Here is a 17,045-nt window from a genome sequence, read left to right as displayed (position 1 = left end):
TTGTATACGTGTATGAGGAGCTTGAAGGTGATTCTTTTGTTGATCGGTAGCCAGTCGAGGTCTCTCAGGCGTGCTGTGATGTGGTTGTAGCGGAGATGTCCAGGATGAGTCTGGCCACGGGGGCCCTGGATTCTCTGGAGTCTTGTTTGGAGTTTTTTGGTGACACCAGCATTGAGTGCATTGCGTAGTCGAGTTTGGCGCTGGCGAGTGACTGTTCTTACCTCAATGAGGATCCATTTGAAGATCTTTCGGAGCAGGCGAGGTATGTTGAAGCATGATGATGAGACAAAGTTGACTTGGGAGGCCATAGAGAGCGAGGAGTCGAGGATGATGCCAAGGTTGCATGCATGGTCGGTGGGGGGAGGGTGTTGAGGGCTGTGGGCCACCAGGAGCCATCCCAGACGGAGGGGCTGGAGCCCAGGGTGAGGAACTCAGTCTTGTCGGAGTTGAGCTTGAGGCAGTTGTCTTTCATCCAGGCGGTTCATTCTATTTGTGGAAGTTGTTCTTGGCCATTGTTGGATCGTCGGTGAGGGAGAGAACCAGCTGGGTGTTATCTGCGTAGGAGACGATGTTGAGACCATGGTGTCTGACGATGTTAGCAAGCAGGGTCATGTAGACATTGAAGAGGGTGGGGCTCAGGGAGGATCCCTTGGGTACTCCGCAGCTGGTCTCCGTCAGTTTTGAGGTGAATGTTGGGAACCGGACTCTCTGGGTTCAGTCGGTGAGGAAGGAGCCTATCCACTTGAGGGCCTCGCGGCGAATGCCGGTGTCATGTGTTCTGTTGCAGAGGGTGGTATGGTAGACGGTGTTGGAGGTGGCTGAGAGGTCCAGGAGGATGAGGGCTGCTGTTTTGCCGGGGTTGAGGAGAGTGCGAATGTCATTACTCACTCAGAGCTTACAGTAGTGGCAGATGCATCACTCCTGGGTTAGCGCGCCCATTTTGGATTGGTGGAGATCAGAGGACTCTGGTCTCCGACAGTGTTTCAACTCCACCTCAGTTTTCTAGTGATGTGTCCTTTCATCCATCAAGGGAAAGCTGGTACAGGTGTTCACACACAACACCACTGCCATGTGGTATTGAAACAAGCAGGGCAGGATGGGATTGTGGACTTTGTGCCAGGAGGTACTGTGTGGAATTAGCTGGAGCACCAGAACATTTTCCTGTTGTGCAGCACCTTGCGCGATCTCTGAACGCTAGGGCAGACAAGCTTATTCGTCAATGCCTTGTGTATCACGGATGACAATTACACCTCGAAGAGGCATGAGGTCTCGTCCAAGAAACGGGAGAACCTTGGCTTTATCTGTTCGCCAATGACAGGAATGTGTGTTGTCAACAATTAGAGTTTCCAAAGCGGTTTGCTCTCATAGATGCATTCCGCTTCAGTGGAACTTCGGACTTCGTTACGCCTTTCCACCAATACCACTTCTGCCCGAGTCCTCAAGAAGATCGAGGCCTACCAGGCTCGAGTCATTCTTGTGGCTTTGGATTGGGCACAGAGAGTATGGTATTCTGACCTTGTGAGTCTGAGCATCTGTCCTCCAATCAGGCTGCCCCTAAGGGAAGACTTTCTGTCGCAGCAACAGGACAGAGTCCTGCACCCGAATCTGACAACTTTCTGCCTTCATGCCTGGTGATTGATGGATGACAGCTGAGAGTGTCCGATCTCCCTCCTGAAGTCTGTGATATCATCTTGGCAGTCAGGCGCCCCTCCACTAAGACAGTATATGGTTGCTGTTGGAAACAATTTGTGGCCTGATGCGCCTCCCGCCAGGTGGATGCCCTTTCTGTGTTATTGTCGGATGTGTTATTGTTTGTTCTTTTATCAGTGGGAGGCCTTATGAAGGTTACATTTTGGTATTATTGCCTGCGGTTTCCGGACCAACCCTCTTTATTCAAGTCACCGGTTGTGACAGGCTTTCTAGAAGGTTTACAGCATCTGTTTCCTCCTACTCCAATTGTTATGCTACAATGGGACCTCAATCCAGTTGTGACATTCATGATGTGTGCCCCATCTGAGCCCTTTTAGAGCTGCCCTTTACAGCTGTTGACTCTCAAAACAGTCTTTCTCATGGCCATTACATCAGTCAGAAGGGTCAGCGAGCTCCTAGTTCTGTCCACTCACCTTCCATACACCACCTTCTACCCAGACAAACTGGTCCTTCAGACATGTGCCTCTTTTCTTCCAAAGGCAAAAAAAAGAACAAGTGATGGACGGAATGCTGAACAATGTGAAACATTCACCCCCAGTACAGAAATCTGGGCCTAAATCCGTTGTTTTGTTGCTACCCATGCCGTTCCAGTTTGGACCCAGCCATATGCAAATCAGTCTTGACCCTGTTCCCCATGGCCCGAACTGCCAAGACAGGTCCTCCCTGGACTGGAAACAAGCATCCTAGGACCGGTTTCAGGGTATCACCCTTCATCAGCCAGGCTAGCTTGATTCCAGTGGCATGGAGAGCACGGGACCCACGTCTGGGCATACCCTTTCCACTTGGGGCAGCAAATGCAAAAAAAGAACAAGTGATGGACGGAATGCTGAACAATCGAATATCAAACATTCACCCCAGTACAGAAATCTGGGCCTAAATCCATCGTTTTTTTGCTACCCATGCCGTTCCAGTCCCAGCCATATGCAAATCAGTATAGACCCTGTTCCCCATGGGAACCAAAGGTCGTCCCTCCTTTTCATATTGGCCAGGACATTACGCTGCCTAAATTTTTCACTCCGCCTCATCTTTCTAAAGAGGAGAACCTCCATCATTTAGCCCCAAAAAGAGCCCTCCTTTTACATTGATCGCACCAAAGATTACCAGTGGACAGTAAACCTTCTATTGGGTACGATCGGACAAAGAAATGCAGAGCTGTGCTGAAATGGACCATCCCTCGATGGACTGTTCTCTGCATTAAAATCTGCTTCTCACTAGCTTAAGAAGCAGCCTCTTGAGAGCTTGCTGGCCCGTTCCAAGAGGCCACTACTACTGCGTTGACACGCTGGGTACCTACCCTGGTCATCTGCCAAGCCACTATGTGCTGCTATGTGGGTGACACTTCACTCGTTTACAAAGCACTACTTCTTGGACAATTGGGTACATCGAGATGGGCATTCCCCCCATTTGGTCGTCCAGGACTTTTTGGTGTAAGTCAGTTTACAGACACACCTCTGTGGAGGTATTGCTTGGGTAACTATTCTAAGGTAAGAACTCTGTGGTTAGAAGTCTCTATCAGAAGAAAATGCGACTTGCCTTTGGTATCACTTTTTCTGGTAGAGACTCTACTGAAAATCTATGGTTCTCATAGATTGCCCCCCCTAAGCTACCTGGGCTCTTCACTCAAAAGATCCCATTTGTTGCTGCACACTGGTCAAACATTAGTTTTTATGTGGCTCTGCATTTTTGTCACAGCAATAGTCACAAAAGAAACTGTCACGGCGTTGGGGTGGTGCTTACATAGGCACCTCAGCTTCACTTCCAACGCAGCTGATGTGGAGCCTATCAGTGCCACCTACTGAGGTACTGCTCAAGATTTTGCAGATCCAGTCTAATGACTTGGGAATATTCTAAGGTGTGGAATCTGCCCTTAGATAATAGAGTCTCTACTAGAAAAAGCGTTAACAAAGGGAAGTAACTTGTTTGACTATACTCTCAAATAAGAAATCCAAATGCGGCTCCATTTTCTCTGTCCAGCAGCCAATCTCTGGAACATATTGCTGGCCAAGATTCAAAGCATTGAGAAGCACGTAAAAGTTCAGAGTGGGAGCAGAAACACAGTTGTTCCCAAAATAATTATATCAACCTTTGGCTCTGGGATAGAACCCAGAATGATTATCACTCCTGAGTCCATAAGTATGGTCCAGAAATATAAAAAGTCCCAACCAGCACACCACGCCTAGAAGACAGGCACTGTAGCCAAACTAGACCTCCTCCCATCGAAAATAACCTTGCAGTGACCTTGACACACTGATGGAATGTAAGAATTACCCCATCCCAACCATAATCTATGCCATCCATCTCAATAGTGAGAAGTTGCAACTATCACTCAGCACCTGAAGACCATTCTGCATGATGAGATGGAGGTCTCTAACCATAGTCCACCACCGAGTCACACTTCGGGGACATAGTGAGCAATGTCTATCCCACCTCTAACCACATGATTAATTACAGTAACTCTAGTCTTTCTAGACAGTTCTTACAGACTCAATCTGATATAATCCATATCTCCATACAATACCAGTTCACTGCCTGATCCCTCATCATCAGCGGGACAGGACTGAAATGTGTGAAAGGACCTTTGGAACCTTGCTGGCATGTGTGTAACTAACCACTCAGTACCAACCACAGGTCTACAAAGACATGAGAGATCTGGTACAAATAGATGGTGGCTGGAAGACACCCTGCAGGTTTCAAATTGTCACACAACTAAGCATCCAGACGCTATAATGATAAAAGATTGATAATAAAGCAGTGTATCTTGGCAAACCTCTACACTGGACATCTCATAATAGCACTACTACATTCCTACACCTGTTATCTCTCCTGAAGTATAAGAAATCAGAGTGGACGACCTCTTGCCATTGCAAGCATTGGAAATTGGATTGGAAACTGAAAAGAAAAGCTACCAACACAATGAAGGAACCGAAAGAGCTAATTCAGAGCTGCCTCCTAACCACAAACTATATTTGAAAAAAATGCATGTCTATTTCTCACACTTCCTCATCTATCGTACTGCCAGGGGCTGCACCCCATAACACAGTGACCAAACCACAAAGGTCATCACGCACAACGTGGAAAGGCTTCCCAAGCAGCTTTAAACAAAAGCCAACACTTCCAACGAAACACTCATACAATTAAGAATGCCATCTGTGTGATTAAGCCGTTTAGCCACCCATATAGGGGTAGTAAGCAATATACAAATGAAATACTACAATACAGTATAATACAAAACTGCTCAGTATGTGCTTTCTGTGCTTTGCAGGTCTTTAAAGAACGTGCTGAGGTGAAAGAAAGGTTTGTCCGCGCATACAAGCTCATGTTGGACTTCTATGGGATAGAACTTTTAGATGAACAAACTGGCAAGCTTGTAAGGGCACAGAACTATGATTGCTGTTTTCAGAATCTAAACTGGTGAGTATTGTACTACTTGTTTAAAATTTGGTGGGCATGCAAAGCACGTTCTTGGCCTTGTCTAGCCTCACTAGAGAAATATTGGGGAGAGAAACAAGAGACCAACATTAGTGCAGCATTGACCCCTGGGGTTGAACTTAGTAAAGTGCGCAGGTGGCGCAGCGGGCATGTATGCCCACTTTGCGGCCCCCTGGGGCACTTTGGTATTACAGAAAGGGCCACAGAAGCTTGTACGGCCCTTTCTGTCATACATATAGCACTGGCATAAGTGTGCACCGTAGATCGTTGGGCGCAGGGCCCGGGCTGTGCAGACCTTGCACCCAACCACCCGCGGGCAGACCCTGCCTCTCCCTCAGCAATGTTAATTAATAGCATATGTGCATCTGCTTATATCAGAAAGGTAAAATCGCACTCTAGAGGTATAAGCCTATTAGGAGAGTGTTTCCCTCTTCAAAAGTAATTGTTACATGTTATCAGTAAAGCAGTAAAAAAAAAATTTGTCAACTCACATTTGACATTTGCGCTGTAGTCTGAAATCTGTAAATGTTTATTGGTAGGGCTGTGGTACATTTATTTTCACTGCTGTGAAGCATATATCCTACTGGAAGTTTTCCAGCAGGCAGTATACTTAGGACCTAGTTTCCATAGGAAAATCTTTTTTGATTTGCCTAGATCTTTGGCACCATTTGACGAATCTTCACAAAATGTTCCCAAGGAAGTGTCCCAGAGAGTCTTGTTGCGCATAGAAAGTTTCCAGGGTGAGGGGGAGAAGGGGGCGGTTGATGGGGGATTAAAAAAACAAAAAAAAGGGTGTTTTAGCTTCAGCCGATTCTCCAAAAAAACACAAAAAAAAGAAAGGAGGTAGGATAGGGATACCCTACCCCCTTGTCTTGGTTGTGTGGTCCCCTGGGACCGCACCAGGGCTGAAACGTTTTTGTTTTTTTGAATTTTTGGAAAAATACGTGGGTGGATCCCGTGAGTTTTTCCCCCAATTTTATTTTTTTTAAAAGCACGGTCCCACAATCTTGTTGATTTAATACCCCGGGTGGGCCAGGTCCTGGGGGCATTGGGGGGTATTAAAAAACTGGAGGGGGGCAGGAGGACCACCACTTCCCTGGGGCTCAACATCACAAAATAGGAGGGTGCGCGGATCACCCCTCCAGGCCCTGAGAACCACTGCTTTCTTGGGGCTACAATAATATAGTGTATTGGGGCACCAAGGGGACCCCCCTCCCCAGGTGATGCAAGAGGGCAGGGTGGACCTCCAGGCACCTGAGATCACCACCTTCCCGGGGCTACATTGTGTAAATCAACTGGGGCCTCACTGAACCACCTCACTTTCCCCATAGCACTAAGCATTAAAACTGCTCCCACTTCCTGGGAGTGCAGATGTCATCTTTTTTACTGCCCGCAAACATGTGGACAGAGAAAGAGATGAAAGTATTGCTCCTGCACGCAGGGAGCTTTATTTGCAGGAGCTCCCTGCATGCAGTGCCTGTGCCCGTAGGAGGCGGGGAACCGGCTGGGACCTTGGGTGCCTCTAGGCTTCCTCCACTAAGCATCTTAACTTCGTCCGCATGGCCAAACTAAACCAAGTGTGTTTTCTCCGCATTTCTACTGTGAACAGTTATCTGTAATCCTTGATGGAGGTGATTGATCCTTTCTTTTTTCGAGCTCAGTATCTCATGTAGTGTCTGCGACGAGTAGGCTGTTTCTTGTCATCTGCTGCTGAGACCAGAGGTCGTGTTCTAAACTTTTAAAAACGCCACCCGTTTGGCCCCGCTCCATATACATCAGTGAAATGCAAAGTCTTATCTCTCATTTTCCCTGAAGATGTAGAGCTTACTGAAAGGGTCCCCTGAGTGTGTTTCTCTCCAGTTTTGGCCAGGCACAGCCGCCAAACCCTGCCACTCCCGACAGAAGGCCGTGCATGGCACTGTGTTAGGGGGCTATAGGGGTTGGCCTCAAGGTCTGACTTTCGGCGGTGGTTGGATTAACATAAAGTAATTCAATTTATTTATGTTAAAAAAATTCACTGAATAAACCAAAGGTTACAGGGACATTATAGTTAGGAAATAGAATTAAAACAAGCATTTGCAATGCGATCAGTCTCGCATTTGTGAAAGTTAGAGCTCTTGGCGTTGAAATGGCATTTTTTTTACTTTTGTTTTTTTGTATGCGGTGAAGTGATGATATTTGCATAGTGCTTTTGCTATTCGTATGACCTTGTGGTGCTGGAGAACCAGAAAATATTAAATAGGTTATGAGGGAGGGACGAGTAATATACTGGATGAAAAAAAACAAAAATTAACATCCTAGAAAAAGGAAACACTCATAGAGAATGGAAGACTAAGTAAAGCATGTAAAATGTAAGCAGGAACAACATGGTTACATGAACGCTTTTACACTTGTAGAAAGCTGGCTGAAAAAAACCTGCAACATTGACTGTTCTAATGTGCATGAAGCAAGGAAAAGGTGTGGTACTCCAGGCTGTCACAAGGTGCCCCTTGAGACCTCTTTTGGCCACATAAGGCACTGCACCCTGCAATCTTGAATTCAACACATCTCCATTGTCTCCCCCAACCTAGTGTGGGTACCCAGAAATGATCTAGACAGAAAGTGCACTTTGTGCTGACCGGTTTGGTGGTGGTCCCATTGTCGTAGGACCACCACAGCTGAGCTGAGTTATGGGAAAAAATGTTTTAGAAAAGAAATGCCCCGCAAAGTATTTTGGGGTGAGTTTCCCAAGTGCAGTGGATATTGTAGTATAGGCTCTCCCGCTGTGCCAGGAGGATTTCTGTGTTTTTTGCAGTGTTAAATGCTCCATTTTCTGTATTTTCAACTGCTAAACTTGTTAAGTGGTACTCATGTAAAGTGCTCCTCAGATTGAGGTTGCGCTATATGAAACTTCACATAGTCATGTAAAGGGCTCCTCTGATCGAGCTTGCGCTATATGAGCCTGTTTAAAAAAAGTCTTAAATAAATTAAAAAGAAACCCCTCCGCCTTGCAGCCTTTGTGCACAGACACAACAAAGAAATAGCGGCATGCCTGAAACAAGGAAGAGGAAGAAACAACATAAGGCCATGCAGCGCCAAGTGGTGATGCCAAAGAATGAAGTAGTGACCAACACTAAGGATATGGCCGATTGTGCAATAATCCTTGTAGCAGAGTCAGTCTCCAAGGCGGTAACAAAGCAGCCTCACGGCGGAACAAACAAAAAGTATTTACCTACGAAATCAAGGGAATTTTAAAAAGCAGACTGTAACATTTGCAGTAAAATTATTGATGATAAAACTGTGCCTGGCGGGGCCGCAAGTTATAATTACCTTAGGGCACGAGTTATAGTTACTTGAAATAACTCTAACTATAACTGCTGAATTTCTTTGGTTTTGTACTGTTAAAATGTGAGCCTAACTATTACATACCTTTCTTTTTTCAAGTAAATATATATGTGTGTGTGTTAGCGTGCGTGTGTATATATATATATATATGTTCGATGGCATGTGTAGCTGCAGATACACATGCTGTGCACAGTCCGCCGTCTGGTGTTGGGCTCGGAGTGTTACAAGTTGTTTTTCTTCGAAGAAGTCTTTTAGAGTCACGAGACCGAGGGACTCCTCCCATTTCGATTCCATTGCGCATGGGCGTCGACTCCATCTTAGATTGTTTTTTTCCGCCATCGGGTTCGGACGTGTTCCTTTTCGCTCCGTGTTTCGGGTCGGAAAGTTAGTTAGAATCTCGGAAAAAAACGTCGGTATTGTTGCGTTCGGTATCGGGTTAGTTAGAACAAATCGACACCGAGTTTTGAAGAGCTCCGGTGGCCCTTCGGGGTAATTTCAATCCCCCGTCGGGGCCTGGTCGGCCCGACCGCGTGCGACTTCAAGACTGATGGAACCGACCCCGTTCCGCTTCTGTCCAAAATGCCATAAATATCCGTATACGGATCAGCATCTGGTCTGTAACTTGTGCTTGTCCCCCGAGCACAAGGAGGATACGTGTGAAGCCTGTCGAGCGTTTCGGTCGAGGAAGACGCTGAGAGACCGAAAAGCCAGGAGATTACAAATGGCGTCCACGCCGACAGGTCAACAACGGTTCGAGGAGGAAGAAGAAGCTTTCTCCATCCACGAGTCGGATTCAGAAGAACTCGACGCCGAAGAAACAACAACGGTGAGTAAGACGTCGAAAATAAGGACTCACGAAAAGTCCACAAAAGCCCAGGGGACGCCACCGCCAACAGGCCATGGCTTAACCCAAAAACTAAGTGACCGACCCAAGGCACCAAATAAGGGCTTGCTGGTGTCGAAGTCATCCGACTCCGGTCGTGATACCGCCACACAGCAACCTCGAAGCCGAGACAGCGGCTCCGAGAAACTTCGGCACAGAGACAGCGGCACCGAAGAGATTCGGCACCGAGACACCGCGCCGAAACCAAAGAAAATTTCTTCGGAGCCGAAAAAGACTTCCGAAAAGGTTTCGGTCCCGAAACATCCAGCCTCGGAGCCGAAAACTAGTTCCTATACAGAGGAACAAGGGTTAACCACCCAATTACATAGATTTGGAGAGGAGCTTCAAGCTGTAGAGCCTGACTACACGCAAAGAAGGCTTCATATTCATGAGGACACAGGGAAGATAACCACTCTTCCCCCAATCAAGATAAAAAGGAAACTTGCCTTTCAACAAGGGGACAAGCCACCACAAGCAAAGGTGGCAAGGAAAACAACCCCGCCACCTTCTCCACCACCACCAACACATGCATCACCAGCAACAACTCCACCACTGATGCACTCACCAGCTCATACCACACTGAGTCAGGATGATCCCGATGCATGGGACCTTTACGATGCTCCAGTGTCTGACAACAGCCCAGACTCCTATCCTTCAAAACCGTCACCACCTGAGGACAGTACATCCTACACACAGGTGGTCGCAAGGGCTGCCGAATTTCACAACGTCACCTTACATTCGGAACCTATTGAGGATGACTTTCTCTTTAACACCCTATCCTCCACCCATAGCCAGTACCAAAGCCTTCCCATGCTCCCAGGAATGCTAAGACATTCAAAACAAATATTTCAAGATCCAGTTAAAGGCAGAGCCATAACTCCAAGGGTGGAGAAAAAATACAAGCCTCCGCCAACAGATCCAATCTATATTACTACACAACTAACACCAGACTCAGTAGTTGTCGGGGCAGCGCGTAAGAGAGCCAACTCTCATACCTCAGGAGACGCACCACCTCCAGACAAGGAGAGCCGCAAATTTGATGCTGCGGGGAAAAGGGTTGCAGCACAAGCAGCAAATCAGTGGCGTATTGCCAATTCACAGGCACTTTTGGCAAGATACGACAGAGCTCATTGGGATGAAATGCAACATTTCATCGAACACTTACCCAAGGAGTTCCAAAAAAGAGCACAACAGGTGGTGGAAGAGGGACAAAGTATCTCAAACAATCAGATATACGGTCTTCCATGGACGCAGCGGATACAGCTGCAAGGACAATAAACACGGCAGTCACAATAAGAAGGCACGCATGGCTGCGCACTTCAGGGTTCAAGCCGGAAATCCAACAAGCTGTGCTCAATATGCCATTTAATGAACAGCAATTGTTTGGGCCGGAGGTAGACACTGCCATCGAGAAACTCAAAAAAGACACCGATACAGCCAAAGCCATGGGCGCACTCTACTCCCCGCAGAGCAGAGGCACATTTAGAAAAACACCTTTTCGGGGAGGGTTTCGAGGTCAATCCACAGAAACCACTGCCGCACAAACAAGACCTACTTACCAGGGTCAATATCAGAGGGGAGGTTTTCGGGGGCAATATAGAGGGGGCCAATTCCCCAAAAATCCTCAAAATAAACAGTGACTCACAAGTCACACAACCCCATCACATAACACCTGTGGGGGGAAGACTAAGCCAATTTTACAAACTTTGGGAGGAAATAACAACAGACACTTGGGTCTTAGCAATTATCCAGCATGGTTATTGCATAGAATTTCGCCAATTCCCTCCAAACGTCCCACCGAAAACACACAATATGTCAAAACAACACATAGATCTTCTAGGACTAGAAGTTCAAGCATTGCTACAAAAGGACGCAATAGAATTAGTACCAAATCTACAAAAAAACACAGGAGTTTACTCACTGTACTTTCTAATACCCAAAAAGGACAAAACTCTGAGACCAATACTAGATCTCAGAACACTAAATACCTACATCAAATCAGACCACTTTCACATGGTCACGTTACAAGGCGTAATCCCACTGCTCAATCAGCAAGACTACATGACAACATTAGATCTAAAAGACGCGTATTTCCATATACCAATACATCCTTCACACAATAAATACCTAAGGTTCGTATTCCAAGGAATACATTACCAATTCAAAGTGTTGCCATTCGGAATAACAACTGCGCCAAGAGTTTTTACAAAATGCCTGGCAGTAGTAGCTGCACATATCAGAAGGCAGCAAATACATGTGTTCCCGTACTTAGACGACTGGTTAATCAAAACCAACACGCTAAGACAGTGTTCACAGCACACAAAATATGTCATACAGACCCTTCACAAGCTAGGTTTCTCCATCAACTACGAGAAATCACACCTTTTGCCGTGTCAAACACAGCAATACTTAGGAGCGACAATCAACACAGCAAAAGGGATTGCCACTCCAAGTCCACAAAGGGTTCAAAGATTTCACAAGGTAATACAGGCCATGTATCCAACACAAAAGATACAAGTCAGAATGGTAATGAAACTCCTAGGCATGATGTCTTCATGCATAGCCATTGTCCCAAACGCAAGATTGCACATGCGGCCCTTACAACAGTGCCTAGCATCACAATGGTCACAAGCACAGGGTCAACTTCTAGATCTGGTGTTGATAGACTGCCAAACATACATCTCGCTTCTATGGTGGAACAGTACAAATTTAAACCGAGGGCGGCCTTTCCAAGACCCAGTGCCACAATGCGTCATAACGACAGATGCTTCCATGACAGGGTGGGGAGCACACCTCAATCAACACAGCATCCAAGGACAATGGGACATACATCAGAGGCAGTTTCACATAAATCACTTAGAACTGTTAGCAGTATTTCTGGCGCTGAAAGCATTTCAACCCATAATAACCCAAAAATACATTCTTGTCAAAACAGACAACATGACAACAATGTATTATCTAAACAAACAAGGAGGGACACACTCGACACAGTTGTGCCTCCTAACACAAAAAATATGGCATTGGGCGATTCACAACCACATTCGCCTAATAGCACAATTTATTCCAGGGATTCAGAACCAGTTGGCAGACAATCTCTCTCGAGATCACCAACAAACCCACGAATGGGAAATTCACCCCCAAATAATAAACAATTACTTTCAAATTTGGGAGACACCTCAAATAGGTCTATTTGCAACAAAGGAAAACTCAAAATGCCAAAACTTCGCATCCAAGTACCCACAAGATCAATCCCAAGGCAATGCTCTATGGATGAACTGGTCAGGGATATTTGCGTACGCTTTTCCCCCTCTCCCTCTACTTCAATATCTAGTAAACGGGTTGAGTCAAAACAAACTCAAACTCATACTAATAGCACCAACATGGGCAAGGCTACCTTGGTACACAACACTACTAGACCTTTCAGTAGTACCTCATGTCAAACTACCCAACAGACCAGATCTGTTAACACAACACAAACAACAGATCAGACATCCAAATCCAGCATCTTTGAATCTAGCAATTTGGCTCCTGAAATCCTAGAATTCGGACACTTAGACCTCACACAAGAATGTATGGAGGTCATAAGACAAGCTAGGAAACCTACCACTAGACACTGCTATGCAAATAAGTGGAAAAGATTTGTGTATTACTGCCAGAATAATCAAATTCAGCCATTACACGCATCTCCAAAAGATATAGTAGGATATTTACTACATTTGCAAAAATCAAATCTAGCCTTCTCTTCCATAAAGATACATCTCACCGCAATATCAGCTTACCTACAAATTACTCATTCAACTTCACTATTTAGAATACCAGTTTATGGAAGGCCTAAAGAGAATCATACCACCAAGAACACCACCTGTTCCTTCATGGAACCTCAACATTGTCTTAACAAGACTCATGGGTCCACCTTTCGAGCCCATGCATTCCTGTGAAATGCAATACTTAACGTGGAAAGTTGCATTTTTTATTGCCATCACATCTCTAAGAAGAGTGAGTGAGATTCAAGCATTTACCATACAAGAACCATTTATTCAAATACATAAAAATAAAGTAGTTCTAAGGACAAATCCAAAATTTTTACCAAAGGTTATCTCACCGTTCCACTTAAATCAAACAATAGAATTACCAGTGTTCTTCCCACAGCCAGATTCTGTAGCTGAAAGAGCACTACATACATTAGACATCAAAAGAGCACTAATGTACTACATTGACAGAACAAAACTAATTAGAAAAACAAAACAACTATTTATTGCCTTTCAAAAACCTCATACAGGAAATCCAATTTCAAAACAAGGCATTGCTAAGTGGATAGTTAAGTGTATTCAAACCTGCTATCTTAAAGCAAAGAGAGAGCTGCCTATTACACCAAAGGCACACTCAACCAGAAAGAAAGGTGCTACCATGGCCTTTCTAGGAAATATTCCAATGAACAAAATATGTAAGGCAGCAACATGGTCTACGCCTCATACATTTACGAAGCACTACTGTGTAGATGTGTTAACTGCGCAATGGAATCGAAATGGGAGGAGTCCCTCGGTCTTGTGACTCGAAAAGACTTCTTCGAAGAAAAACAACTTGTAACACTCCGAGCCCAACACCAGACGGCGGACTGTGCACAGCATGTGAATCTGCAGCGACTCATGCCACGAACAGATGTACACTGGGTAAGTGACATTTTCCATATATATATATATATATATATATATATATATATATATATTATATATGTTCGATGGGATGTGTAGCTGCAGATACACATGCTGTGCACTGTTCCTGCCATCTAGTGTTGGGCTCGGAGTGTTCCAAGTTGTTTTTCTTCGAAGAAGTCTTTTCGAGTCACGGGACCGAGTGACTCCTCCCTTTCGGCTCCATTGCGCATGGGCGTCGACTCAATCTTAGATTGTTTTCTTTCTGCCATCGGGTTCGGACGTGTTCCTCTTCGCTCCGTATTTCAAATCGGGAAAGTTAGAAAAGAATCGAAAATTTGTCGCTATTGTTCTCGTTCGGTACTGGTTTAGTTTTAGCGTATCGGCACTGACATCAAGACCACTTCGGCGGCCCTTCGGGGCTTCCGCTCTTCATCAAGGCCTGGTCGGCCCAACCACACCCGTCGTCCAAGACTAATGGACCGGACCCCCTTCCGTTTCTGTCCTGAGTGTCATGCCAAGTATCCTTATATAGACCAGCACCGAGTCTGTAACCTGTGTTTGTCGCCCGAACACAGAGAGCGTTTCGATCCAAGAAGACCTTAAGGGATCTGTAAGGAAATGCCTCCTTGGCATGGTTCCCCCCTGACTTTTTGCCTTTGCTGATGCCAAGTTATGATTTGAAAGTGTGCTGAGGCCTGCTACCCAGGCCCCAGCACCAGTGTTCTTTCCCTAAAACTGTACCTTTGTCTGCACACCCTGGCATCCAGGTAAGTCCCTTGTAACTGGTACCCCTGGTACCAAGGGCCCTGATGCCAGGGAAGGTCTCTAAGGGCTGCAGCATGTCTTATGCCACCCTGGAGACCCCTCACTCAGCACAGGCACACTGCTTGCCAGCTGGTGTGTGCTGGTGGGGAGAAAATGACTAAGTCGACATGGCACTCCCCTCAGGGTGCCATGCCAACCTCACACTGCCCATGGCATAGATAAGTCACCCCTCTAGCAGGCCTTACAACCCTAAGGCAGGGTGCACTATACCATAGGTGAGGGCATAGGTGCATGAGCACTATGCCCCTACAGTGTCTAAGCAAAACCTTAGACATTGAAAGTGCAGGGTAGCCATGAGAGTATATGGTCTGGGAGTCTGTCAAACACAAACTCCACAGCACCATAATGGCTACACTGAAAACTGGGAAGTTCGGTATCAAACTTCTCAGCACAATAAATACACACTGATGCCAGTGTACATTTTATTGTGAAATACACCCAGAGGGCATCTTAGAGATGCCCCCTGAAAACATACCCGACTTCCAGTGTGGGCTGACTAGTTTTGCCAGCCTGCTACACACCAGACATGTTGCTGGCCACATGGGGAGAGTGCCTTTGTCACTCTGTGGCTAGTAACAAAGCCTGTACTGGGTGGAGGTGCTTCTCACCTCCCCCTGCAGGAACTGTAACACCTGGCGGTGAGCCTCAAAGGCTTACCCCCTTTGTTACTGCTCCACAGGGCATCCCAGCTAGTGGAGATGCCCGCCCCCTCCGGCGGCGCCCCACTTTTGGCGGCAAGGTCAGAGGAGATGATGAGAAAAACAAGGAGGAGTCACTGGCCAGTCAGGACAACCCCTAAGGTGTCCTGAGCTGAGGTGACTCTGACTTTTAGAAATCCTCCATTTTGCAGATGGAGGATTCCCCCAATAGGATTAGGGATGTGCCCCCCTCCCCTCAGGGAGGAGGCACAAAGAGGGTACAGCCACCCTAAGGGCTAGTAGCCATTGGCTACTAACCCCCCAGACCTAAACACACCCCTAAATTGAGTATTTAGGGGCCCCCAGAACCAAGCAAGATAGATTCCTGAAACCTGAAGACGAAGAAGGACTGCTGACCTGAAGCCCTGCAGAGAAGACGGAGACACCAACTGCTTTGGCCCCAGCCCTACCGGCCTGTCTCCCCACTTCGAGAAAAACTGCAACAGTGACGCGTCCCCCAGGGTCCAGCGACTTCTGAAGCCTCAGAGGACTACCCTGCATCTAAAAGAACCAAAAACTCCTGAGGACAGCTGCCCTGTTCCACAAAGATTGCAACTTTGCAACAAAGAAGCAACTCTTAAAGACCACAAGTTTCCCGCCGGAAGCGTGAGACTTTCCACTTTGAACCCGACGCCCCCGGCTCGACCTGCTGAGAACCAACACTACAGGGAGGACTCCCCGGCGAATGCGACCCTGTGAGTAGCCAGAGTTGATCCCCCTGAGCCCCCCCCCCGGCGACACCTGCAGAGGGAATCCCGAGGCTCCCCCTGACTGCAACTGCCTGCTTCAAAGAACCCGACACCTGGGAAACACACTGCACCGCAGCCCCCAGGACCTGAAGGATCCGACCTCCAGTGCAGGAGCGACCCCCAGGTGGCCCTCTCCCTTGCCCTCTCCCTTGCCCTCTCCCTTGCCTGCCTGCATTGCTGAAGAGACCACTGAGTCTCCCTTTGAAACCTATTGCAAACCCGACGCCTGTTTGCACTCTGCACCCGGCCGTCACAGGTCAGGTTGGACAACAGACATCTGAACCATCCACCTCCCAAGCAAAACCCACCTACCAGTCGCAATACCAAAGAGGGGGTTTTCGTGGTTCCGACAGAGGACAATTCCCAAGAGGAAGAGGGAAATTCCAGCCTGCCAAACCAAGCCCTAGAAAACAGTGACTTCAATGTCACACTACCCCAACACTTGTCACCAGTGGGGGGGGGGGCTAACCAAATACTACCACAATTGGACACGCATTACCACAGACACGTGGGTCCTATCAATTATCCAACATGGTTATTGCATAGAATTCATAAAATTCCCTCCAGATGTACCACCAAGACCGCACAGATTGTCTCCACAACAAGCCATAGAGTTAGTACCCTATCAACAGAAAGGAACAGGCGTTTACTCCCTGTATTTACTTATTCCAAAAAAGGACAAAACATTAAGACCTATCTTAGATCTCAGAACACTGAATCTCTTCATCAAATCAGATCATTTCCACATGGTAACACTTCAGGACGTAGTTCC

At 46.7% G+C, this 17,045-nt stretch overlaps 1 protein-coding gene across 2 annotated transcripts in view; it reads left to right on the top strand.

Moving 5' to 3' along the window:
* The window catches only part of OGFR (opioid growth factor receptor), a 136,137-nt gene that overhangs the window by 100,868 nt on the left and 18,224 nt on the right, over positions 1-17,045 (top strand). For both annotated transcript variants that reach the window (XM_069243182.1, XM_069243181.1), the window contains one exon: positions 4,973-5,121. In XM_069243182.1, the coding sequence (XP_069099283.1) occupies positions 4,973-5,121 (149 nt within the window). The remainder of the gene's footprint in view (positions 1-4,972; positions 5,122-17,045) is intronic.

This window comes from Pleurodeles waltl, chromosome 7 (assembly GCF_031143425.1).
Source record: "Pleurodeles waltl isolate 20211129_DDA chromosome 7, aPleWal1.hap1.20221129, whole genome shotgun sequence".
NCBI classification, from domain to species: domain Eukaryota; kingdom Metazoa; phylum Chordata; class Amphibia; order Caudata; family Salamandridae; genus Pleurodeles; species Pleurodeles waltl.
The sequence above is the reverse complement of the archived record's forward strand: the minus strand, read 5'-3'. Positions and strand labels throughout refer to the sequence as shown.